Here is a 25,833-nt window from a genome sequence, read left to right as displayed (position 1 = left end):
ACACACAGTCTGTTTTAAGTCATTAGAAGCATGTCGACTTATTCGCAACATACACTTCAATTACACCTGGCATCGAACCACGTTTTGGGTGATTGGGTTTCTAGTCGGATAATGATTGACCACATGTGTACAGGTGTAAATGTACCCAAGATGCACTGAGGCCAGATTGTGATCAGATCCAGACGAGGTGGTCATGGATGCAATGTTTAAAAGCAATTTCAACATAAATCTCCGTCCAACAACAACTGTGTGTAACTGTCGGATGTTTTTAGATGCTCTCCTGGATAACGTGAAAACACGAACAATCCAAACGCAAGCAAACACAATATCGCACTTTTCTTTTTTTTTAAACACCTGATCCAATGATCCCATGCAAACGGTTGGAGGATGTGACGCAAGCTGGACAATCAGATCTCAGCGTGGACACTGGAGACACATAACAGCAGGTGAAAAAATGTAATATCTGGATACATGACGGGTGTAAATACACACACACACACATATATATATATATACACACACCACATGAAGTGCAGAGAGAGGAGGGGAGGGTCAGGATGACTCACACATCAATGATAACACCCCTCCCCCTGCCCAATCACACACACACATACACACACATACACACAAAAGAAGGACATATCATTTGGATGCAACCCACATCCTCCCCACATCCTGGGGAACCTCCCATCTCAAACTCAGACTGACAGCGGGAGGCTCTGACCAAATGCAGTTTGTCTAAGATGATGAGAATTCTCTGGTAGGATATTCTAACATTGATAAATGAAGGGGTAAAGCCAAAATGTGAGAATATTAATGTCGTTTACCAGAAACCAGCCTCAAGGTTACTGTTCTCAAAGATGATGAATAATGTTAATATAAATATGTTATTGTGAGAATCACTTTGGCAGGTTTCCTTTCTGCTTTATTTAGCTTAGCAGCAGTAGTTTGATACCTTGCAGCTGCTGAATGTGTGAAAAATACAAATTAAAATAAAGAAAAATAATAATAATGATAATGAAAGATTCTTTGCTCATAGAGTTCAACAATGACGAAGGTGTGAGAGTTGACAAAAGAGAATTGGGGATCATATAACAGTTCTGATCGGATCAAGAAAACTCTCTAGTATGAAAAGATCATTCTAACGCTAGCGGCCAGTTAGCTTTAGCTTAGCATAACAACTGGTGACAGTCAGCCTGGCTCCGTCCACAGACAACAAAATCCAATTTCCTCTTTAATAAAATGTCACCAAATAATGCATCACATTTTCTTTGGTTTCATCAAAGAAAAAACAAAGTGAATACAATCGTTAGCTGAAGCCAGCTAGCTTCTGGAGGTGGCTTCTTATTTAGTGTAGAAATACAAGAGAGGTATTAGTCTACTCATTAAACTGTGTACAACTACAGCCAATAATTATACTTTCTAAAATGGTCATACTAGACTGTGCCATTTTTTTTCTTGCAGGGGTCGGCAACTATTCCTTCAAGCCAGAAACACGCTCAGTAATAAAGATAATGATTTTATGTTTCAGCAAACAACTAAAATTTTCCAAAAGAGTAAATTCAAAGTTTCATGGTTGAATTCCATTTAGCTGCTTCCGTGGTTTACTGGGACAGTTGAATATTAAACAGACATCTTTATTGTTATATAGCAGCTGTGCTTTTCCTAATGACCCAGCTACATCTCAGCAAACCTACGTTATATTCATGACAAAAAAGTCATTAGAATTTCGCATTTCAGACTTCCACATTTTGCACGACTTTATCAGCTGTCGGTTATAAATTCACATCGTCATTGCACAGACTCTGTCTAACAGAAGCCAGAAGAGAAAAGCTTGTCTCTTCGCAAAGACGGCTCACTCCCCTGCTCTCTGTAAATCAAAAAAAGTCTCCTCTTATCTTAAGATAGCCAAAACATGCAAGCAGTGCAGGCACTTGGCAAGCACACATAATTCCCATCAATTACTCTGAGAAATACTTCCATCTCTGTAAATCGGGGACAGCTGACAAGACACAGACAGCTCTTGGCACAATGGAGCTGTTTTATGAATGACATCTGGATAACAAGAACACCTGCACCGGGTGACCCTGCTGGAGCGGAGGCGAGATGACGTTACAGAGGGATTGGAGTGCACCGAGGCCGAATCTGTGGAAGATGTGGATGATAAGGAATGTTGTTGTTTGTGTGCTCTGCCAGAATTTACAGCTGAAAGACTGTCATCGGTTAAACCCGTCTGCACCTGGCAAAATGAAGTCTGTTTGTCCAAGGTCATCTGGTGACACAGTGGTTCACTGGACGTACGACCTTTGCCCTACTTGTCGTTCTCCTCCTCCGACCTTCACGGATTAAAAATATTATATATTTATTCAATTTAAGGAACTGACAAAAAGTCCATTTTAAAATCTCAAAATAAGTTTTCTACAGCTCAGACAGTTCAAAGTTCACATTTTCAGCCCTGAGCTACTGAACATCTGTGAGTTTTTACTGACAGCTGTTTCTGTTTTTCCAAAGGGCACACAGCAGAAGAAATGACTTCAGGAAATCAGATTTTCAAGTTCAAGTGGCAAAGACTTGAAGTAACGATGAGAAACATTGAACAGTTGCTTTTCAATATGTAGATTGTTTCCTTTCATGAAATCTTTAATAATCTAAATGAGGAAATAAGAGGTTTGGCCCTTGTTAACAGGTCCCTGGTTAATATTACTCTACCAGAAGGCCTAACATGCCTCTAGACTTTAACTGCATGAAAATCTTACTTGCTAGACTTCTCCGTTCTGCTATTGGCAGACGTTTGGATTCATAACCTGTAAAATAACCATTTGAGTGAATTGACGGTGACATTGTACCCCTTGTGACCTGTGAAAGAGGAACTGAATGGAGCCAGTGTCATTTCCTCTGAGCACCACTAGAGGCCAATATCCAGCTATACGATCAGGTGGGTGGGGGGGGCCTGAGAGGTGATGTGACACTGTACTGAATGTTTCCAGTGAAAACAAAGACAGTTGGCGATGTCTTGCAGGTGGGGTGAACTTTACTTCCTGTCCCAACTGCGAGAAAAACACACCGCCGACACGTATAATTAGCCACTGACTGTAAATCATCTAGATCTCCACACGCATATGTCTTGTGTTAAAATTAGCAAGGGGAAATGAACTTCACCACAATACATGACTAATAATCTAATGATGTAGGATAACTGTTGAGTGCTTTTGCATTTAATATTCCAAGTAAAATTTCAAACATGGTATCAAAAAGGTATTAAAGTACTATATTGAATCGATATTTCCGATAACCCTTTTCTAAAATGTATTATCCACTGACAGAGCATTCTCTCTAAAATCTCATCCAACTTTCCTATTTAGACATTTTGGTTAAAGTAAGACCACTCTGAAACTACTGAGCTGAAATGAATCTATGTAATTGATAATGTTCTATAAATCTCACAGAGCACAGAGAGGAAGTGGTATCCTACATTCCGAAATAAAAATGTCAGCAACGTGTACTTTTCCAGTTTAATTCCAAACATGTTCAAAGCCAGACACGTACAATTCTCGCAAAAAAAATAATCCTGAAATTAGAATTAGGGGGTTAACATAAAAATAACGACTCTGAATGTTTCATTGCTACATAAAAGAAAATAAAAGTCTCTGCTCTGAATAAAATGTTTGACTTTGTTCTGAACAGGCCAGGGTTTCCGAATAACATCTAGTGATTAAATATTCTTTTCCTCTTTGGAAACCGGTGGGGTGTCAATAGGATAAAGTGTTGGAATCATTGGTTTTTGATGAAAACTAAGTGAACTGTGAATCCAGTAGCAGACTATCAGTTAATTTTGTCCCTTGAGCAAGGCAGTGAGCCCCCTGGATGTCACTGCCCCTTTACGCTTCAGCTGAAATATATGTATGGTCAATAATGATTCCTGCTTACATGAGTGCATAGACGAAGCTTAAATACAGAAGGAAATGATGCTTTAGGGGAAACCTGACCCCCCCCCGATCTTCTACACAAGTGGCCCTCAACTTATCAGCTCCGGAACCCAAGAACAGCGAATGATTTTCCCTTTTCAGCCTCGATTTACCTGAATTATTTTCTATTTCACAGGAGGAACAATACGTTTTGATCAGGAATGTAACAACACAATAAACTGATATCATCTCACTTTGTTTAAAATCAGCCCATAACTTCAAAAGTGCCCTCTGGCCCCTGGGCCTTCTGAGCCTTCAGGGCAAATGACTTCAAGAGGTTGAAGACCAGAAACAATTATACAAACAAGACTGCCCCCTGGTGGTTAAGCAGGTAGACAGCGCATGCAGCTGCTACCGACAGATAGTAAAATAGTAAATAAGGCATTAATTTATACATCACATACTTCATAACTGCAAATAGCACTTGACAGTTCACCACTAACAACTGATGGGTTTTACAGATTTCTCAGCGTTCACTATTTTACATTAAAAGGGGACAATAGACATATTGTCCAACTCATGTCAGGCAGAAGAAAAAAATATTCCTTTCTCCTGTTTTGATTGAATTAAGCTAGACAGTGGGCCTCAGTGAAAGAAGGGCGGTGATTGGAGACTGAAGGATTGTGGAATTAGTAGATGAAGAGGACTCGGGTGCGTGGCAGGGTGGAGAAGGTGTCGGCCATCTTTCGGATTCTGGCGTAGTTGATGAATCCACGCAGGAAGAGCAAAAATCCTGAAGAGGAAAGATATATGATGGTGAGACCTACAGTACAAACTATATATATGAACCCTGATAAAACCCTGCCTGCATTTTGAACAGCTCGCATCACTTGTCGTGTACACAGAGTTACATCAGGTTGATACCGACTCTCGTTCAACATACCACCGTGAACTGGTTTGGCAACATGTGACTGATTGAGTAACAACGACACTGAGGTTAGAGAAGACTCTCAGTTCAATATATTGTATTCTGGTATAGAACAGTGACTGTTTAAAGTTGATAGTTATTTAGGGAGAAATGTGTGCTGACTTGCCTGTGGGGCAGTTTAAGGCTTTTGAAAGGAATTAAAGAATAACTGCATTATTAAATATCTGCTTCTTTGATTTAAAAAAAGTAAATACAAACTACAGAATATATTTTATCTATTTAAATGCAGAGGTTGGCTACTTACCCAACACCAGGAACACCCACCACAGCCAGTACTGTCCATCAAAGTAACCAGGGAAGTATGTGGAGAACTAGAAACCAACAGAACGACAGAAATGATGGGTTACAATAAATATGGCTTACACTGGTTTCACTCAAATGAGTTCTGCATTTTAAAACTGAATGAAGAAAGCAGCAAGAAACCTTTGAGGAAACAGCAAAGTGCCAACCAGCCAGCCACAACAGGAACAACATCAAAATACCAGAGTGGTGTTTGGGGCTTTTGTTGTTTGTGCGTACATAAAACCACATTTTATGTTTTTGATTGTGTGTGTGTGTGTTCGTGTGTTCGTGTGTGTGTGTGTGTGTGTGTGTGTGTGTGTGTGTGTGTGTGTGTGTGTGTGTGTGTGTGTGTGCGCGTACCCGGACGATGAGGATCCATTTGATGAGAGAGAGGCCAAAGCCTGAGATGGCTCCGTAGCGGCCGGCTGCGGACGTGGTCAGGCAGAAAGACAGGAAGAAACCAATCCAGTTGAAGAGGAATGCCACTGGAAAGAAGAAAAAAAAAAGTTAGGCATGTTACCAGAAAATAAATAGAACAGATTATATAATTTGATTTTTCATTTGTAATAAAATAAGATAATTCTTGGCACAAATCAAAGGAGAGAAGAACTAGATAAGATAAATACAAATAAAAAAGACTAATACTGATCACAAAGGTCTGCAAAATAATGTCAAGATATTTCACATATTGTCACGTGTGAAGAACATTTTAAGAATTTTTCAGGTGAGAAGTGGCACCTGGGTGGAGCATGTCGGAGGCAGGATATGACAACTCTGCTTTTATCACCTAAAGATCTCAAATCTCGTCTTTTTTTCAGGCTGACATTTTTTCAACACACACGCTTTCCTCGCTGTGAATTTTCCTTTCATTGTCCTGCTGTATCCTTGCATGGGCTCACTTTTACTGGCAGGAAAAGAAGCAACATTCTCACATAGAACAGAAAATTTCATAAAAATGTCCAGACTTTAGTAAATGTGTGAAAGCAGCTAAAGAGAAAAACAGACACGAGTAGATTGTTAACTAACTGAAGAAAGTGAGCATGAAGATGCCGTCATTTCCTATCCTCAGCTGATCAGCATCTTCAAAGTCATCTCTGGTCACAAAGTCTTCATCCTGTAAAGGAGGAAGTGACAGAGAGGAGAAAAACGTTAGCTACACTTCAACAGTCTTTCCAGGGGCAGCAGCAGAGCTTCACTGTTGAAGCTATGTACTGATCAATCAATCCCTTTGATAAACTTTGTCTTATCTTAATTAATTCAAGTTACAACACAGTACAACACAAGGTGGAGGAGCAAGTTCTGCTGACAATAAATGCTGAACAACACAAACATCCAACAGACCAATGGAAACATCACAGCACAGCAAGCCTATTCACTGTCACATTACCCAGAGGTCTGGAGTCAGTGAAACACAAAGCAGGATAACAGGACAACAGTTTAACTATCAACTAAGCACTAGCTAACACTCTTAGTACGCAAACATACAAGAAATGTGGGGAACTAAATACATAAACACTGTGGGTACATCTGCGTCTTCACAACACACCAAACCAGGACCAAATACACTCTCCTCCCACTCCTCCCAGTTACCTCCAGTGAACTGCGAATTACATCGTCAAAAGTCTCCAGGCGTTCCCTGAGCTGAGGCTGCTGCTGAGCGCACGGCAGTGTGTGGCAGAGAAACACAACACCAACAATCAAACACGGTGGCCCCACATGCAGCAATGCATCACAGTGACCACTAGTGGTCAGAGATTAGCTGTCTTGATTTTTCAGAGGTCGGGATGTTTATGTTGTCACTATGGACTTGAACAGACACAGCAGTTTTTTTCAGAACAAGCTATCTGCTGAGGATGTTTGAATTTGTGCTGCTCGCTGACACAGAAAGAGACAGATAGGACTTTTGTGTGTGAGCTACTTCTGACAAGCCTGCACTCTGTACAGAACTATGTGTACTTTGGCTTCAGCAAACAAAACTGCAGTTTAAGGAATCAAGATATTCTAATAAAAGCAAATGTGTCATCAAAGCTTTGAAACCTCTGTGTCCAATAAACATTAAGTAATGTAATTGTTAGATGAATATATAAGTAAAGAAGGTCGATTAGTAATGTGTAGTAGCAGCCATAGGAATCTGAAGCATGAATACTCACAGGTAATGAGAGATAAACCCTAATGGCTGCATTTCAAAGCTATTTGTAATGTGCACAACTTGATATTGGTAAAACAAGCTAGACGAAGAAAACAGTAGGTTCAATACATGTTGAAAACATTATCAGTACATATTTATTCTGTGTTTTTTCATACTGCATAGAAAACAATAATAATGTTTTTTGTCATGCACATAAGTTTAGGCATGAGGGCAGGCCAGTAACAACAATAAGGCCTCGTACTATAGATTAGGTACATTCATTTATATTATATTTGTGTCAGCACTTTCCCTGCACGCTACAGGTCTGATGAAGTTGACTAAAAAGCCTCCTGCAGTCCACTGTCACGACAGTTTCACTTGTAGTTTATAGGTATAAACCATCTCAGAGGAATTAATCAAGACCTTTGTGAATAAAATCTATCGTATTTATTTTCTTTAGAAGTCCCCTTCACTTATCAGATGTCGTACCAATCTTAAGACACATTTTGTAGGGAACTAACTCAGGTGAACATCTGGTAAAATCGGCTACGACTGAGTGGCCTTGAATCTGATTGGTAGGACTTTTTTTTTGTATCTGCAGTTGCTCAAACCAGCAACAAAAGCTGGCAGCACATCATGCAGAAAAGACAGTTACACAACCAGATAAGTGAAGTACGTTCCAAAAACGCTAAGCATTTCCTGCTCCACAACACAAGAACTCTTTGAGCAGCAGTTCATGTATACAGTGAAATGTTGCCACTTGCAAAAAGGAAAAAAAAAAAAGTGAGACGCTCACTCTTCCGGTTACCAGTGGAACAGTTGTCTCAGCTTTGGTTCGTTCTGCTTCGTCGTAGGAGGGTAGCGTAGTGGCTACATTGTATGATGGAGGCTTGGGGAAAGCACCATCTTCCTTGTAGTCAAAGTAGGCTGATGCGGACACAGCAACATTAAAAACAAAAGGATAGAAGCAAAAATTAAAGATATTGAATCTACGTCAGTTTTATATATATATAGCAAAGAAAGCAGTAAATTATGACATTTAAGAAACTGCAAGCAGAGAAATTTTGATCTATTGGTAGAAAATGAATATAAAATAATCCTAGTGAAGTTTTCACTAGTGTGTGATAATCTAAATTGTACAAACTGTTGTTTTCTTTACCCTAGAATGGGCTTTTTATATTTAAATACTTTATATTGACATCAGGAGCGGGTCCTCTCTAAGGAGGCAGCCATGTTTTTACAGTCATACAAACTAAACACCTTTTGAATTTTTGTGACAACTGAAGACCTCCACAGGTTCTCTTTCATGTTTGGAAGAAACATTTTCTGCTGATGAACTTATCGATATGTTAAATAATCGTTGCAGCCGCTGCTGTTCTGTAAGATCATTAAACATGAGTGAGTCCACATAACCTAGTGAAAAATGACAACATAAGAAATCAGCTCTACTTGAAAGAGTGAATTCTTCGTGTTTAGTATTCTGTCCACTTCATGGATTCTGATCAGGAACTAGAATCATTCAGTACTGAACACTACAGTTGAAGTAGTCATGTTTACTCAGATTGTTATAGAACAATTCCCCAATGCGCCACCATTGTGAATGACATCATCTGGAAGAGTTGTGGTCTTACCCGCATTGTCCTCGGTGATGCTGCTGTATGGGGGAGGTGCGTCAGCTGCTACCTGTGGACTCTCTTCTGGGTCATCCTCATTGGGCAGCTGGGGAAGGTAAACAAAACACTTCCTGGTTCATCTGAGGCTTATTGCATTTGTGTCAACACTGGCTACAATAGACAATAGATTCTTTTAAATAAAGGCGCTTCATGTTGCCTGATGACAGTTAAATGATGATTGCAAAGGAGCTCAAACATGAAACATCAACTGATCTGAGAAGAGGAATGAAACTGAAGCCAAATTAAAGTTTTACAATAACATGCAAACATAACAAAGAAGCAATGAGCCCCGACCAGTTTCCCTGTCTCATTAAAAGCACATTAGCAGCCCAATCGATTTAAAAACACTGAACACGGTTTTGTTGGTCACCTCAGCTACTCTGGGCTGCTGATTCAGCTTCACAAGAATTTAAAAACAAAGCACTTTTGATCAATTAACACTCTGATGTGATACTAAATCCTAAAGTAGAAAGTCTGCACCAATGGTTTAACAGAGGTGTAAATTACAGGTTATCAACACCTTCATTTTCCCTTTGGTGTGGGTAACACGTCCTGTGGTGTACTACAAACTCTTAGAAAGAGATGCAACAATAAACTCAGACTTGACTCCACCTTCAAGTAATTAATTTTAATAAATTAATTTAAATTTCCAGTGAAACCAAATGTTCACCTCTACATGCAAAACAATAAAATCTGTATTAGACATTATTTTGGCAACAAAACTGCATAATTATCAAATGAGACAAGTGAAGAATCGTTTGTATAAAACATCCTGTGGTTAGTTTTCCACTAAATATCGAGTTATCTTGTTGAGGGAATACGTATATTTTTGAATTGATCTTAAACATTTAATTTACAATGAAAAAAACATTAGATTAGATTATGTCACACGTTTTTCCCTTTTTGCATTTTGTGATAATCTTAAAAAACTAAAATAAACAACATGGACGATTGATAACATCTCCCATCCCAATAATAAAAGAGCACAGAATTAAAATTTACTCTTGTTAGAATTAAGCATTTCTTTCATGGAAATTCCTCTAGATAATAATTTACATACTAGATATCCATTTGTAAACTCCTCTCCTGAAACCATTCAAGGCGTAAGGGATTTCAGGAAACTGTGTTTTTATGTGTCACCAACCAGTTTTTGGAAGAGATCATAGTCAGTGTAGTGCAGTGAAGAACCCGCAGTGACATTAGGATAAACAAATAAAACACAGGTAAAAAATAAAAGGACTTGCTGCCAACACAAGCCACATCTCTACTCGCCCACAGGACATAACTGGCTTTAGAACAGAGCGCTCTCTAATGGGTCTGCACATTAATTATAACTGCAATCAGCCACACAAGCAGACTTATAATAAAGACTGTCTGCTCTACCAACAGTAAGCAGGTCAGCTGGCAGATTTGGAGGTTAAGCTAGATGACCAGCGAACACGCCCACTGCTGCGCATCATGTGATATCCAACATGTAAACATGGATGTGGGTATTACTAACTAATGGTATTCAGGCATTGTACTTCAGTGCAATTAAGAGGTACATGTACTTTATTTGAGTACTTACATTTTATGCTACTTGATACTTCTACTAAACTTCTTTAATATATATATTGTTTATATATTGTAATATTTATAATTCAGTGTCGGCTGTAGCTTACACTTTTCATAAAAAAATATTCCAGATTCAGACAGTACATTACAATACATTAATTCAATACTTTTACTTAATGCAGTGCCATTTTATTTTACTGCATTCATTCAATACTTTTACTCATCACAGTATACTTATTGAAATTGCATTAATTGAATACTTTCACATATAAAACAACATTTTTACATCGTATTATTTCAATACTTTTACTTATAGCAGTATAGTTTTACACTGCACTAATTAAATACGTTTACCTATTACTGTGAATGTATTACATTACATTGATTCGATACTTTTACTTTGTTACTTTTTAACAGTAATAGTCATTACATTGCATTAATTAAATACTTTTCCTCTAGGAGTATATTATATTACATGAAATTAAACTTTTACTTATTACTGTGAATTGCATTACAATACATTGATTCGAGACTTTTACTTAAATGACTGATATTGACATTGAGGTTCGTCGGAAGTCGTTTCACTCAACACTAGATATCTAGATAGCCAAACAAGCTAGCTAGCACAGAGGCGTTAGCTGCAGCTAGCATGCTAACACCTGTCGATGAAAACAACGGAGACAAACTTGACGTAACGAGCGACGACACGAGCACAGAGAGGACCCGTCGTGTTTCTGAATGCGACGCCGACATGTCATCCACACACGTGTGTGTCTGTGTTGCTTCTTTAATCCGCTTTCACCGACGTTTCCACATTTAAACGTGTTCCCCTGACGTTCACCGCCGGAGCACAGCCCTACCTGCTGGTATCTGCCGCTGGGTTCGGCCATTCCGCTGAGAACGGCTCGTTATCGACCACAGGAGAGAGAAGCCCGAGAGACACCGAGAGGGAACCAGAGAAATTATATAACACAGCAAAGAGTGAAGAGAATCCTCCACCATGAGAGGCAGCTTCTTCTTCCTGCACCGACCACACCACTGACGAGGGAGGGGAGGCGCTTCCTGTTTCAAAGTAAAAGACAACGCAGCCGGAACACGCATGGGAAACCGCAGAAAATATTATTCTTAGAAATGTACATAATCACGCAGTTGTGTTCAGTGTTTTAATTCTGTGCACTGTGTTTTTACACATTCTCTTTCAGCTTCTTCAGTATTTTCAATACGATTGAGTCTGGACATATAGTTGCAGGTACAATGGAGCAGTGGAAAGAAAGAACCTGTTAAAATCTAACCTGCTTCAATGTGTGTCATTTGTGATGCGTTTATGAAGTTGCCACACATGCAGCACTTTTCAATATATCCTCCATCCCAGTAAGAACAATTCGGTTTTGTTTCATAGGATTGCTCTGACGCTTTTATTTTGAAACTAATGTCAACCTGTGTCCTGCATATTCACGTCAACGTGATGCAGCTCGAGATCAGTAAAGTACTGACGTCAATGGCCAAAACAAACTCTCCAGCGCCCCCTTCTGAATGTAGGTGAAACAACAGCACAACTGTAACACAAAGCATTAGTCAGGCTAATAATAATAATAATAACAATAATAATAATAGTTGTATTAGTATTATTATTAGTTAATAATAGGATGGTTCTGCTGTTCAGTCTCCAAACTTTAAAAACCTTACTGTAGCCTTTTTCAGAAGGTAGAAGCATTACTGGAATCACATAAAGAAATTATACTACCACTTGTACTTGCCAGTACTCGTTTGAGGTACATCGCATGTAATTGTATTGCATCAATCTGTAGACTTGAAATATTCTTCATCACACTCTCTGAACAGGCAATAAAAACAAAGGCGAATGCAAGTGGGTCTTGTAAGGTTTTATTGAATCTTTATCTAAAATAAAAAGGCAACAACAATACCTATGACATTTTTGTGTATTGCAAATTGATTTCCAGGTCAGGTTACTAAAGGTTCTGGTACTTGAGGAGCACAGGGTAGGTGGTGCCTATGTGCTTTTGGTTGTAGTGGTGGCAAACGATCTCCACATCGTAGAAACTGAACTGGACTTTGACGCGCTCATTGGGCGAGGTGAGGAAACAGAGGGTGTAGAGGGCGAACTCGAACTCGGGACTGACGCCGATGAAGATGCTGCCCTTGGGCTTTATACCGTTCTTCCAGCTGAACTGTAGGGCCAGGATGTGTTTGTTCTCGTCAGGCTGCAGTGAGAAGTGACAGTGAGGACAGCGTCAGTGAGTCGTTATTAGTCGTAGCAGAGAGAAAGGACATTAGCAACTAGCAGGAGGAGGTGAGAGTAAAAACACAAAGATATAAAGAAACTAGACATCTTGCCAGTGTTTTACATATTTCTACCCACAACCAGAGAGTGGACATATTGTATGGAAGCCCAGTTTTGCCAAGAAGGAAAGATAAGTTCCATATGTAAATACTTTGTCTTGTTCTACATTGCATTAGACTTAGAAAATATATTGTGAAACTATGAAAGTAGAATTTTCACCTCAAATATTAAAAATGAACCTGTGACTGAAGAGTTATTATTAAAAGTGTAATTTGACTAAGTTTAAAGTTATTAAAGATTCTTGGATAACCCCCCTGAACATAAGCATAAGAATACACAGATGACTTTGCATGAACTCCACAGCTTAAAGATTTGAGAATCCACAGAGCTGCTCAGGACAGTGAGTGCATGTGTCCACAGCAGAATGTGAGGTTTCTCATCAGAGTGCAAGACCGATGATGAGATCACACAGAGCGAGAGTCAACGAGAGGAGCAGATGTGTCAAATATAGATGATGGTGTTGCTGGGAAATTCAAAATTTGGCTTTTGAGAGGGTCTTAGAAGACAAAAGCTGGTTTGTCACACTTGTTTAGTCTTTATCTTGGGTTTGTAGTATTTAAAACATATCATGATATAGTTTTACCATCCTGATTAAAAAACACACTGTGTACCTGGGGTGAATTTGCAGTGACGCTGTAGCCTTTGTAATCTATGTGTCCCAGCTTCTCCTGCAGGTAGAGCTGGATCCAGTTGTGAAAACCAATCACAGTCCGTCCTCCTCGCGTCTCTCCAACAAACACGTGTTCAAACCCCGAGGAGTCTGGCCTGGAGGGAGGCGGAAAAGGAAAAGGTCAAACCACAAACTCATTCATGAAATGATGAGATCTTTTTTTTATTTACATGGGCAGAACTACATTTGTCACAGAGCCAGTTTCTCAGTGTTAAGACAGCTACTATGACGGTGCCAGATTCCACTGCTGGAGTTATTGTGTGTTTAGGTTCGGTGCCAGATGCCACCCACCTGCTGGATCCCCTCCTTGCATACAGTTCAAACCAGATCCTGTACAGCTGCTCCTTGAATTTTGTCGTATCCGCAGGAGAGAGGTGCTTCTCCACCAGGTATTTATGGGCTATCTGCAAACAAGGAAAGAGTTTTGTATGGAATTTTAACTTTTAAATCAATCATTGCACTGTTAACCTTTGCTGTATTCTTTCAGTTAAATACCCCAAAATACACAAACATAAAATGAAAATGATTTGTATTGCTTTTTGTTTTTTTCTAACACTGATACCATTACAGCTTTACATATTGGACACCATGTACAAAATGTCTGGCTGTGCTCAAATAACACTCAACTTATTGACTTCAAACTTGGCAGATGTGTCGCTGAGGATTCTGGGAAGTGTAGTGTCAACTGTGAAGTGTTCTGCATGAGCTGTTCTTGAGAATCAAACCCCCATGCTATCTTTGTGTAAAATGATCGTTATATTTATCTATATAACACCCCCACTCCCCTGTGACTATCAATTGATACATCGTATGGATGGATGGATGGGTGGATGGATGGATGGGTGGGTGGATGGATGGGTGGTTGGGTGGATGGATGGATGGATGGATGGATGGGTGGATGGATGGATGGGTGGGTGGGTGGATGGATGGGTGGGTGGATGGATGGATGGGTGGATGGGTGGATGGATTGATGGCTGGGTGGATGGTTGGGTGGATGGATGGATGGATGGATGGATGGATGGATGGGTGGATGGATGGATGGATGGGTGGGTGGATGGGTGGATGGTTGGGTGGATGGATGGATGGATGGATGGGGAGCTACCTTCATGGTGGGAGTCTGAATGATGGAGTCCAGGAACTTGTGGTTTTCTGCCACCTCCTCAGGAGTTACAATTTCTGGCTCGCCAGTGTCGCTCACGTAGTTGTCCAGCAGGGAAATAAAGGCTGCGGAAAGAAAACACATAAACTCTTCAAACACCGATTTATGTACAGTCTCAGACAAAGAATGATAAAATAAATAATACAAATAATACTGAATCAACAGAGAAGGATCTCAAAACGAGTCACTCTCAGTGATTGGTCTCTGTGGATGGTCTGATAAACCTGTTTACGTCTCTAGATATCGAGTCTGTGAGCTGACATCAGTTCTTTGACTGAAGCCTTTTGTTGTCAGTGTACTTCTATATTTCTTATAGACTCTTTACTGTGAGGAGCAACTGTAACTGTGAAATATATTTTTTTACAGTGTCCATGTGTATGATGGGAAGCTTGTATCTTTCATCTGTTCTTTATATATTAATTATGAATGTGGACAGATGTGTGTTCAGGAATATGTGTTTGTATCTATCTTTATTTAGGTGCTGCACAACAAATTAGTTGTACAAATTTAAGCAATGACAATGAGGCTTTAGAATTCTAATTCACATACCTGACGGAATCTTTTGAAAGCCTGGATTTAAAAGCACAAATCCATGAAAAGATGCACCTGCTCTCTAACCAGGTCACATGAACATGAGCAAATACACAAATAGCACAGAGGGAGGAATCCTCCCTTTTTTCTAGCAGACGTCAGCCTCAGACTGAACTCTTAATACCGATTCTTACACAACTCAACTCCCCGAGGAGCTCTCTCTAACACCGTGCACAACATGAATCTGTGACAAGAATCATCAGAGAGGACCGTGTGTCGCAGCCTCAGCACTTATTACTGCAGAGGAAGACTTGAATGAGAAGCCAGTGGTTCCAGAGGACCATCTCTCTGTGAACTCTGTGTGCTCTGTGATTACGCAACGCGCCGCTGTTCGTCATAAGGAGATTATGAGTCTATGAAAAAGGCTTTGCTCTGAAGGGAGATGACGAGGAGGATAGTGTCAAACTGGCAAAATGCGGCTGACGAATGAAAGAGGACAATTTTTTTTAAGTGAGTTGTGTAAGAGGCAGCAGCAGCAGACTGGTGCTACATCCACAGGAATCCAGTTGGTGGCTGCCTTGTTCCACTGAAGAGACACACTGAATATTAGGGCTCAAAGAAAGATGGCTCACTCTGCAAATTATTGGAATAAAAAGTAATTGACCCCCAATATATCCCTCTGCCTACTTACCCAGAAAGGTCTCCTTTTTAAAAATGTTCTCGTCAACAAATGTGAACAGAGGATATCCTGCTCCGTCGTTGTTGTCGCTGATGGCCATGCTGTCTCCAGCTTTGCCCTGAGGCAGAGAGAGAAGCACTGAAACTCCAACATCTGACAAATATTATAGGTTTAAAGAAATCCTCATCACCTCCATCAAGGATGTTTCGTCTTTGACCCGCAGTTCATTGGTAGTTCTGTTTGTTTGTCGGCATTATGCAAAAAAACTACAAAACTGATTTTCATGAAACTTGGTGGAGGAATGGAACAAGAAAGAACCCATGAAATCATAGTGTGGATCCAGGAAGTTCTTTTTTTCACTGATTCACTTTTCTCTGATTGACCAGGGAATAATTCATGGATCATGATTTTAAAAAGTCTGGCATATTCAGGGGACTGATTTCCATGAGTGTGTGTAAATTGCTGCAGCTCGAATTAATATAAGGGGACCTTTGGGCCTTGGTGGATGTATATGCTTTGTTTCTAGTTTAATGTGCAAGATATGATCTCCTTGTGACATTTTGCATCCAATTAGAGCTAAATTTGATTGATGTATTCCCACTAATCCAATTTAATTATGACTTCAGAACCAAACAGTGCGACCCTGAAACCCTCAAAATAGTCCAGCTGTCTTTTCAGAGCTTCTAGTTCACTGTTAAAATTAGTGTTGTAGCTATTTCTTAATGCTGCATGTGATAAGATGGTCTTTAAATTGTGGATGTGTTTTAAGGGCTAGGTAGGTTAAAGGTCAAAGTGTGTGTGTGTGTGTGTGGCACCTGCAGGGAGATCCTGTAGTCTTTTCCTGGTCGGAGTCTGTTGACATCGTTGTCCCACAGCTCCTGCACCATGGCCGACAGCTCTCTGTCGCTCTCAATCATGATATGACCGTTGTGTTGGGGCTGCTGCAGTGGATCAGCCGGGGACTGTTGTGTTTTCAGGTCACGTCTCTGACGGGAGAGAAACAGTTAAAGAAGCCTCTAGTTTTTGACATTGACATCGTCTGGAGGTTTCACAATGAGCTCATGTGGTGGACAGAAAAAACATCTTTGGACTTTTCTTTTTTGAAGTAATTTTAGTGCCAGTTTTCCCTCATTATTTAAATACTTTTTGGATGGATGTTTTGTTTAAAATTATTTTTAATTTTTAGTCATATTTTATGATAATTATTATAGAATGAAGCTGTAATCGTGGAATTTACGAGTTAATAATTTAAGTAAGTTAGAAAATAAGTAAATTGATTATTTTCAGTTAATATGATTTTTTATTCTTTTATTTATTTTTCATATGTATCTGATGTTGTAGTTTTATGGCACTTTTAGTGTAATTAACTGACTTTATGTCGTTGATACACTGTTCTAAATAAAGTTCATACAGATAATAATACAACTTGAGAACGAACTCAAGCACCATCACATCTTCAGACAGATCAATCGGATAACAATCATTTTACACACTGATCATGAAACAGTCATGAAGTGAACACGGGCCTGTGAGAGTCCGAAGCTTTGTTCAAACAGGCAGAGAACACACGTGAGCCAGTGCTCCACCACTGTATTCCACAAAAACATGGCTGACATCAGACCACACATCCATGACAGTGACATGTGAGAACTCCACCATCGCCATCCAAGCCCCAGGGTCCCAATCCCATCATGCACCACATCAAAATCCACTGACCTTTTTTTTTGGAAACTGTTATAAGTCTAGTCTGGTCTTGTCCTTGTGGTTGAGTGAGGTGATATACGCTGATGGTCACAAGGGTCAGTGACGTTCCTCTGTGCTGCTGGTCAGATGCTGCCGGTGCTGCTCTCCTGTGTTTGTGAGAGCAGGTGTCTTTAGGGGCACATCAGTCAATGTGTATGGAGAAAGACAGGCAGGGGTTGGGGGGCGGACAGAGAGCACGAGGCAGCAGGCGACAGGAGAGAGGGGCCGTTTTAAAGGGTTATCCCCTGTCAGCAACTCTAGCCAAAGGGATTTACACCATGTTGTCGTCTCTTTTCAGTCTCAGGCTAAAACGTGGGCTCTTTGTTTCTTTAGTGTTTCATTGTTTCTCTCTGTCACAGCATAACCTCTGGATTGTAGGGTAAATATGGGTCATGTTCCAGGTAACAAGATATTCTAAAGGAGAGTTTGCATAAAGCACGGCAAAGAGCAAAAACAATTTTAAATCAACATAAAATGCTCATTTGAATGCTGATTTTTTTTTAAATCTAATCTTATTCTGAATCATCTCATGTTCAAATGTTTGTTCATAATTGAGGAAAAGTTAAATTATTCATAAATGGGTCCCACAATTTGTGAAAAACACCAGATTTAAGTCCTCTTATCAGATTTGACAAAGTTTGACACTTTCTTTATTGCTTTTAAAACGAATAATTGAAAATGTTAACTGGGTCAAAGTGTTTTATTACATTATTGCACTGACTGCCATCTTTTATTGTGATTCACTTTCTTTAACATTGTGAGATATGAACATTTCCATTGACTTCTCAAGAGAATAATTCATGAAGCTGGTTTAAAAAATAGAACAGGCACATTCAGGGGACTGATATTTTAGTTTGTTAAATTCGGTGCAATTCTAAATAAAAATCTGGATCTAGTGAATTTAAATGTGGTCACTTGAGGGGACAGTTGGGCCTTAGTGAGTCTGAAGTGTGCTCGGCTCACTGTGACGACAGAGAAGAACCAAGATGCCTCGTCCAGCTTCAGATCCAGTGAATAAAACAGACGATATGTTCAGTGGTAACATTTATTTTCGGGAACAGTATGTTAAATGCCTTGCAGCAGGATTCTGTAAATCCTTTTTTCAAACGTAACATACATGTGAGGCATGAAGGTACGGTGGATAGGAAAATGAATATGTGCAATTCTGAAAAGGAGATTGTCTTTTAAACAGCTTCGACCAACATGAACTCTGAAAGTATTCTGCACTTCTGAAGCTGTGAAGGATGAAAAATAGATCTGAATTCAAATTCAAACAAAGCTGTTTGCATCAGAGTCCTCAGTGTACGCAAATTAGAAAAAAATAAATAAATTAACATACACAAACTTGTTTTATTTAGACAATGCACAGGGTATGGCCTCTCTCTGACACTAACATTTTGGCAACATAAAAATGTCAGTTGAACAAAGTGTGAATAAATCTAGTTATTAGTTAACCATTATTAATTACCCTGGCTGTTTAACAAGAGAGGATTTCCTTTCTAACACACAAACACAACCATAATCACAACCCCAGTAACCCGATCACAGGACGTCCTGTCATGATCACTGTATATCCTCAGATATTACAATCTGTAAGGACAAATGCAAATAATGAATTAAACCATTCCAAAAACTGCATCCCAAGAAAAGACCCATGTCTGTATTAGAGTTTCCCCACTCTGGACCTCAAAAAAAAAATAATGCAAAAACTAAAATTAAAACAATAAAAACAAACCTCTTTTTTAAAAGTGTGTCTTGGTGACAAATCCATTAAGGTCAGAATCTGGTGAGTTTTTTATATGAACATGAGGACACGTCATCCAGGGATTCATTGTTTTATACGTGAGATCATGTTTGAACATCATATCATAATAAATGGTCGTAGTGGCGGATGTTCTAATCCAGACACAGAGAAGGTGAAGTGATGGTATCATGAGCTAAAGTGCATTCAGACGGAGCGAACAGTTGAGAGGCAGCGCACTAGTGTCAGTCCTCCTCATCGCTCCAGAAGGCATCTTCTTCATCGAGATCCACACCATGGAAGAGTCTGCGGAGAGAAAGAGAGCACACGCTCAGAGCTTGTTGTTGCATATAAAGTGCCACTGACTGATAGAGAAGAGGAGCCGATCACTCACTGGTTGAAACAGGGTGAATGTGGGTTGTTAAAGTGACTGTATGGGTTGACTCTGCTGAGGACGCCCAGACACAGCCAACAGAAGTATTGTTTACACGAGGTACAGGTCATCTTGTTACAGCCATCCACTTTCTGCAGAGACGAAACATCAGAGGGAGAAGACGCAGCAAATGAACAGAACAGAAGCTACAGGACAGTAGAGTTAATGCCGTTTGTAAGTCTAAACTGAAGGGCTTATAGAACATTAAACATTCAAACTGACAGCAGTTAACAATGCACCCCCCATGACTATGTTCAAAGGCTGTTCTACTGTGCTGTGACCAGCAGGGGGAGCCCAACCTGGATATTGGTTCCACAGCGTGGACAGGATTTGCAGTTCTCATTGAGCCAGTCTCTGCTAAAAGACTCTTCCACTGCTTTCTGGATCACTCGCTTCCCAAAGCGCTGCTCCAAGAACTTTTTCCCCTCAGACGAGGCTGACAGGTATTCATCTCTGAGATTACGCAGCTCATCTGTGACACATGAACAAAGGCAGGGACAGAGGTGGGTTTAGTGTGAAGGGCCAGGGTGGGTAATGTTGTTCCAATTGATTCTTCCTATATAATAATCTATAATTTAACTATTAAACGATTCCTTTATTGGTCTCTTGGAAAATGTTCACATTACAGCAACTCAGAAGCGTCCCAAACATCCCAACTGTGCTTTTAGTTTTGAGTCAATTGTTTCTGAAATGTATTGTATAAAAAGTTTATTTCTTTTATTACTCAATTGATTTAACCCACAAACCGTTGATCGCAAAATTTATTTTTTAGAGTAACAGAGAAACATGCTAAACAGGATGAAAAATTATAAAGCAAAATGCAGTGGACTAATACAGGTGGGTGAACAGTGAAATAACTGGATATTGTATTTACACTCAGATATTTCTCCATTAAAACAAAGACCCCTGGGTGGAGAAGAAGAATCTATCAGTAAAATTACAGGACACGTTACAAATCTACAAAGTGTTTAAATTGAAGGGCAGTGTCAAATATCAAACTGTCAGCAGTTTATAGCAAAACTGAAATAATAACTTGTTATTCTCAGTAACACTACTACTGTATTTCCAATAACATTACCTGCAGGGATTTTACAGCTGGAGAGGCCGTGATAACCGAGCTTGCACAGTGTACAAAAAGCATACTGGCAGGCAGTGCAAATGCCCATGGTTGTGTCTGGCTCCACCATAACGGCGGTGCCACAGGACTGACGGGGACAGTAGACCACGTCGGCCATGAGGTCCAGAGACGACTGAAGCAGCAAACGGTCATAACGGGCAAACAGCTCATCATCCACCAGGTGCTTCACCTGAAGATTTAAGACGGAGGAAGAGAGACAGAAGAGCGACTGGTAATAAAGAAATGATAGGGCTGGGAAACTTGGAAGTTGCCCTGTGGGAAGTCACCGTGTTGTTTTAATTGTAAAATGGTTTTAGAAGTAAAAACACAGATATACACTCATACTGTGTTAACGTACCGTACCTGCGATGGTGTGGCTAAGGAGGTACATTTTGGCTCAGGGCAATTAAGGCACTGAACGTTGCCGTCCCGTATTTGGATCTGGAAGTACTCGGTCATGCAGGCCTTGCAGTAGACGTGCTGGCACTCCTTAAAGCAGAGGCACATGGAGCCCAGCTTCTCTACGAAGCAGATCCCACAGCAGAACACCTTGCCGTCAAACACCTTCTGGCGCTGCGCCTCATCAAAGTCCAGGAGCTGAGGTAGGAGGTCAGAATGTGGGTCCCTCAACAGGACAGTCCGCGGGTCAAGTTGAGAAGACTGCGTCAACTGCATTTCAGACTTTTCCTTCTTCACTTCTCTTTTCTTCTCCTCAGTGTTTTCAGAAAGACTCCCAGGCTGCGTCAGAGCTGAGGATAATTGGTAAATGATTAAACCAATTTCAAGAAGCAACTAAATTATAAGTGTGATTATGACATACACATTGTGTGCTTTGGTGAAATAAATATGGTGTGTGCTAACACATACATTCAGCAGAGTGAATAAATGTTAAATGAAATGAGCTAATCAACTTCACAGGACAACAGTGTACTTACCCTCACCTCCATCTCCTCTCGGTATAACTTTAAATGAAGTGAGATTACAAAATCCAACATGATCTATACTACCCTTGTTATCTTTGCTAAAGTTCATGCAACCGTTCATGCAAAAAGAAATATGTAAATACCATACCTGTAGCTGCTGGGTCGGTTTTCCTGCGCTCACTACCTGCCTTACTTCCTCCCCTGAAGACTTCAAGGGGAGACTGGATGCCAAGAAAGGCCACAGCCTCCTCTTTGAGGAACTGGATCCATGTGAAAAGAACCACGCAGCCTTGGTTCTCGTCCCACAGCTCATCCAGACGTCTGCATAGAGAACTCATCTGATGAGGTAAAGCAGAAAAAGAGAGAGAGCTGGTATTGAGACTGATGAAGTTTAAGTGATTCTGTTTTACTGTTGTAACATCTTTATGGTAGAACCATATAGCATAGACAGGAAAACAGGGCAGGTGGTATCATTCTATATTTGAGCTTATTCTTACCTGAACTCTGGTCATCCATTTAGAGCTGAGAGTGAAGATTGGTGATAACGTGGAAGGATAGTCTGCAGGAAGCTCAAAGTTGAGCACCAGAGGAGGCAAGAAGCAGACATTGTAATCTGTTTTCATCTCTCCTGCAACAGATAGAAGACATAAGGAGTGTTTCTAATGAACCGATGTCATAGTAAGATTAGGAGAGAAAACATCCAACCATCTACAGTACAGTGTAAAAGTTAAAGACAGTAAAAAAAAAAAGTAATTGTCTTAATGTAGAAGGGATCTGAGATCAGACACCTCCCACATGGCATTGCATGATGAATATGAATCAAAACATCTGAAGTGCCTTACACTCTTGCACAGTACTGTACTTTGTACAATAAAGAATTATTGCAATTACCTTTAACAACAATTTTAAAATCAGGAGGAAGCTCCAAACAGAGCTGAATCTCTCCCCCCTGAGCCGACTCGGCTCGACGGAACTCGTCCTCATCATAAATACTTGCTAAAGCAAGCAGCTCATCCTCCTGGGCTTCCTTGTCCTCAGACATTTACATTCCTGCAAGAACAAATACACAAGTGAGTGACGTAAATCCATCATTATCAAAGTATAGTTCATTGATGTAGCAACGCTGAAGACATGAGATCAATACAAACACAAAAGCAACCATTGACAATCCTACCTTAACACTTAAATACCCTATTGTGCATTGATATTTTAATTAAACATTTGTTACTTATTATCCTGCTGACTCTTTAAAATGAACAGGAGATAATGTATTTCATGTTCTAAATGTAATGATGGTCAGAAGTAGAAGCCACAAAGCCCTTGGGTGATTTCACCACCCTTCAGATTAAAAAACATCTGAATATAAAGAGTTTAAATCTCTTATGCAGCAGATGTTGGCGACCAAAGCCCAAAAACTGCAGAAAAAGCTGATTATTTCCATGATTAGATAATTTGACAGTGGTTGTTTGGTTGTCCTTAAAGTGGAACTATTTAGTGTTTTTAAAGGTCCACTGTGTAAGATTAAGGTGAAAGGGATCTATTGGTAAACATTTTATGTAGAAAAAGATCCTCATAATGTTTTCACTAGTTAGTTTCATCTAAATTGTATGAATTGTAGTTTTCTTAACCACCAGAGAAGACCCTTTATATTTATATACTTTATATTTACATCGAGGGGACCCTCTCTACGGAGGCCGCCATGTTTTTAACATTAGTCCAGACTGAACAAACTAAACACCTTTTGAGTTTTTATGACAACTGAAGCTACCACAGGTTCTCTTTCATGTTTGGAAGGAGAGCGTGAGGTGATGGGTGTTCAGCAGCAACATGCAATTTCATCACTAGATATCAGAAAATTCTACACACTGTACCTTTAACCAAAGGGTTGAAACTGACCCTGATTGACAGTTCCATATTGAATCAGATTAACATGTCTTTGTTAACCAGCTACATACTACAAGCTTTTAAGTTAGTTGTTATTAAACCTCTGCTTAAAAAGCCTACACTTGATCCAGAGGTTTTACCTAATTACAGACCCATATCCAACCTGCCCTTCATTTCAAAAATCCTAGAAAAAGCTGTTGCTAACGAGGTGTGTGATTACTAAGATAGTAACGGTTTGCAGGGAAAATTCCAGTCAGAATTTAGAATACATCACAGCACAGAAACAGCACTATTGAAAGTCACTAATGACCTTTTTATGGCATCAGATGATTGACTTGTCTCTGTACTCGTCCTGTTAGATCAGAGTGCAGCATTTGACACTAGATCATAATATCTGGTTACAGAAACTAGAGCAACATAAAGGGATCAAAGGAACAGCACTAGACTGGTTTAAATCCTATTTATCAGAAAGATTTCAATTTGTTAACGTCAACAATGACCCCTCCATTCACATGCAAGTTAGTCATGCAGTTCCACAAGGTTCTGTCCTTGGGCCGATGAATCTAATCACTTAGTTCAACTTCAGGAATGTCTCAAGAACATCAAGGCCTGGATGACCCAAAACTTCTTACTTCTAAAAGTAAAACTGAGGTCGTTGTAATTCTCCAAGTCTCCAGTTGGTCCAAAATGCTGCAGCAGGAGTGCTGACAGGAACTAGAAGGAGAGATCATAGTACTCCTGTCTTAGCTTCTCTACATTGGCTCCCTGTAAAATTCAGAATAGAATTCAAGACCCTGCTCCTCAAATGTAAAGCCCTTAACAATCAAGCCCCTTCATACATCAGAGACCTGATAACGCTGTACTATCCAAATAGATCACTTCATTCACAAAACACAGGCTCTCTCATGGTCCCAAGAGTCTGCAGTCACACTAATAAACTGAAAATTGAGGAACATTGATCACTGCACAATCAATTATCAGAAGTATAAATAACTCAAGTTAATACAGTCTAATTATGAGACACAGAGACTGGACTGTTGTATCAGAGTCTAACAGTCCAGTCTCTGTGTTGACTGATGTTGTTTGTGCTGCTGGTGACTTGCACACATGTGATTTTGTTATCTGACCTACACTGATCGGTTTCATGATGGTGGAGAAGAAGAAAACACAACTGTACACCTCTATGATGGAATGGTTCCACAGCTCCTCGTACGTCAGCCTGAAAAATCACCACAAAGATCAAACCGATTCGACACAAGCTGAGTTTTACATCCGAAATAATTGTAGAACTACTGAACCAGACTGGATTACTTCAACATTTATCTTACAGTGTTTTATAAACTGGAAACTGAGTCGTGACATAACATCAGCCTGTGCATGGCAGTCGATAACGAGCCCCACAGCTAACAAGCTAACTAGCATAAGTAAACTTTATCGACATTAGACAAAGTGGTGCTTTTAACACTTTAACATTAGACTACTCTACATTGTGGGCTGTTGTTGTCAAAGGTGAACTAACACACTTCATACAGGAAGTGAGGCAAGCTGAAGAAGTAGACCTGTAACTTTCGGCAGTAGCCGTTCAAGCTAGTTAGCTAATGTAAACAGCAGCTGCGGCTCCAGAGGGAGCTCGAACCTGCTGCAGCTGTTCCTCTGCGGTGTCACCGCTCTGCAGCTCTCACACGGTACGGCACCGACGACACAGTGGGACGGACGTGTTCTTTACCTTCTCAGAGACACAAGTACCAGCACTGACAGCTGCTGCCTCCGGACGGGATCCTCTGCACACCCCGCAGACTACTGACCATTAGTACGGGAAGTCAAACAGGCCAAAAAGCACGAGGCCTCGTAAACGCGCAAACTACACGTGAGTCACACGCAGACATTTACGATGCGTGAACATGTAGGAAGTCAAATAAACTGAATGTCAACTCCATGTAGGTGGCTGAGCGGAGAATTACACGAAACAACTTTGTATATAATGAAATCAATAAATAATCATTTCTTTTAGAAACACACGCTGTCTACGCATAATACTCTCGCACTTTAGGACAAAGTACT

General features: G+C 40.1%; 3 protein-coding genes across 8 annotated transcripts; all 3 read right to left on the bottom strand.

Moving 5' to 3' along the window:
- Positions 1–3,498: 3,498 nt before the first annotated feature.
- Positions 3,499–11,599, bottom strand: LOC109635869 (NEDD4 family-interacting protein 1-like). Of its 5 annotated transcripts, none has more exons than XM_020097333.2 (8): positions 11,391–11,587; positions 8,935–9,022; positions 8,100–8,230; positions 6,766–6,825; positions 6,202–6,289; positions 5,536–5,660; positions 5,138–5,204; positions 3,499–4,698 (listed from the first exon to the last, which is right to left on the bottom strand). In XM_020097333.2, the coding sequence occupies exons 1-8, from the start codon at positions 11,418–11,420 to the stop codon at positions 4,595–4,597; spliced, it is 693 nt and encodes a 230-aa protein (XP_019952892.2). In that variant the 5' UTR covers positions 11,421–11,587; the 3' UTR covers positions 3,499–4,594. The 5 variants fall into 5 exon arrangements, with proteins under 5 accessions (XP_019952892.2, XP_069395781.1, XP_069395782.1 ...); XM_069539680.1 differs by having other exon boundaries at positions 6,766–6,828; positions 8,112–8,230; XM_069539681.1 differs by having other exon boundaries at positions 8,112–8,230.
- Positions 11,600–12,398: 799 nt separating this feature from the next.
- endou2 (endonuclease, polyU-specific 2) lies at positions 12,399–17,861 on the bottom strand. Its single transcript, XM_020097144.2, has 7 exons — positions 17,649–17,861; positions 16,747–16,919; positions 15,944–16,049; positions 14,665–14,786; positions 13,854–13,966; positions 13,504–13,657; positions 12,399–12,752 (listed from the first exon to the last, which is right to left on the bottom strand). The coding sequence occupies exons 2-7, from the start codon at positions 16,846–16,848 to the stop codon at positions 12,501–12,503; spliced, it is 849 nt and encodes a 282-aa protein (XP_019952703.1). The 5' UTR covers positions 16,849–16,919; positions 17,649–17,861; the 3' UTR covers positions 12,399–12,500.
- Positions 17,862–18,705: 844 nt separating this feature from the next.
- Positions 18,706–25,652, bottom strand: rnf14 (ring finger protein 14). Of its 2 annotated transcripts, XM_069510435.1 has the most exons (10): positions 25,499–25,629; positions 24,405–24,537; positions 22,780–22,938; positions 22,386–22,516; positions 22,037–22,226; positions 21,329–21,714; positions 20,927–21,155; positions 20,148–20,320; positions 19,810–19,940; positions 18,706–19,721 (listed from the first exon to the last, which is right to left on the bottom strand). In XM_069510435.1, the coding sequence occupies exons 3-10, from the start codon at positions 22,928–22,930 to the stop codon at positions 19,661–19,663; spliced, it is 1,452 nt and encodes a 483-aa protein (XP_069366536.1). In that variant the 5' UTR covers positions 22,931–22,938; positions 24,405–24,537; positions 25,499–25,629; the 3' UTR covers positions 18,706–19,660. The 2 variants fall into 2 exon arrangements, with proteins under 2 accessions (XP_069366536.1, XP_019952936.2); XM_020097377.2 differs by lacking the exon at positions 24,405–24,537 and having other exon boundaries at positions 25,499–25,652.
- Between the last annotated feature and the right edge of the window lie 181 nt (positions 25,653–25,833).

Source organism: Paralichthys olivaceus, chromosome 15 (assembly GCF_024713975.1).
Source record: "Paralichthys olivaceus isolate ysfri-2021 chromosome 15, ASM2471397v2, whole genome shotgun sequence".
Lineage (NCBI taxonomy): Eukaryota > Metazoa > Chordata > Actinopteri > Pleuronectiformes > Paralichthyidae > Paralichthys > Paralichthys olivaceus.
This window is presented reverse-complemented; position numbering and strand designations above follow the sequence as displayed.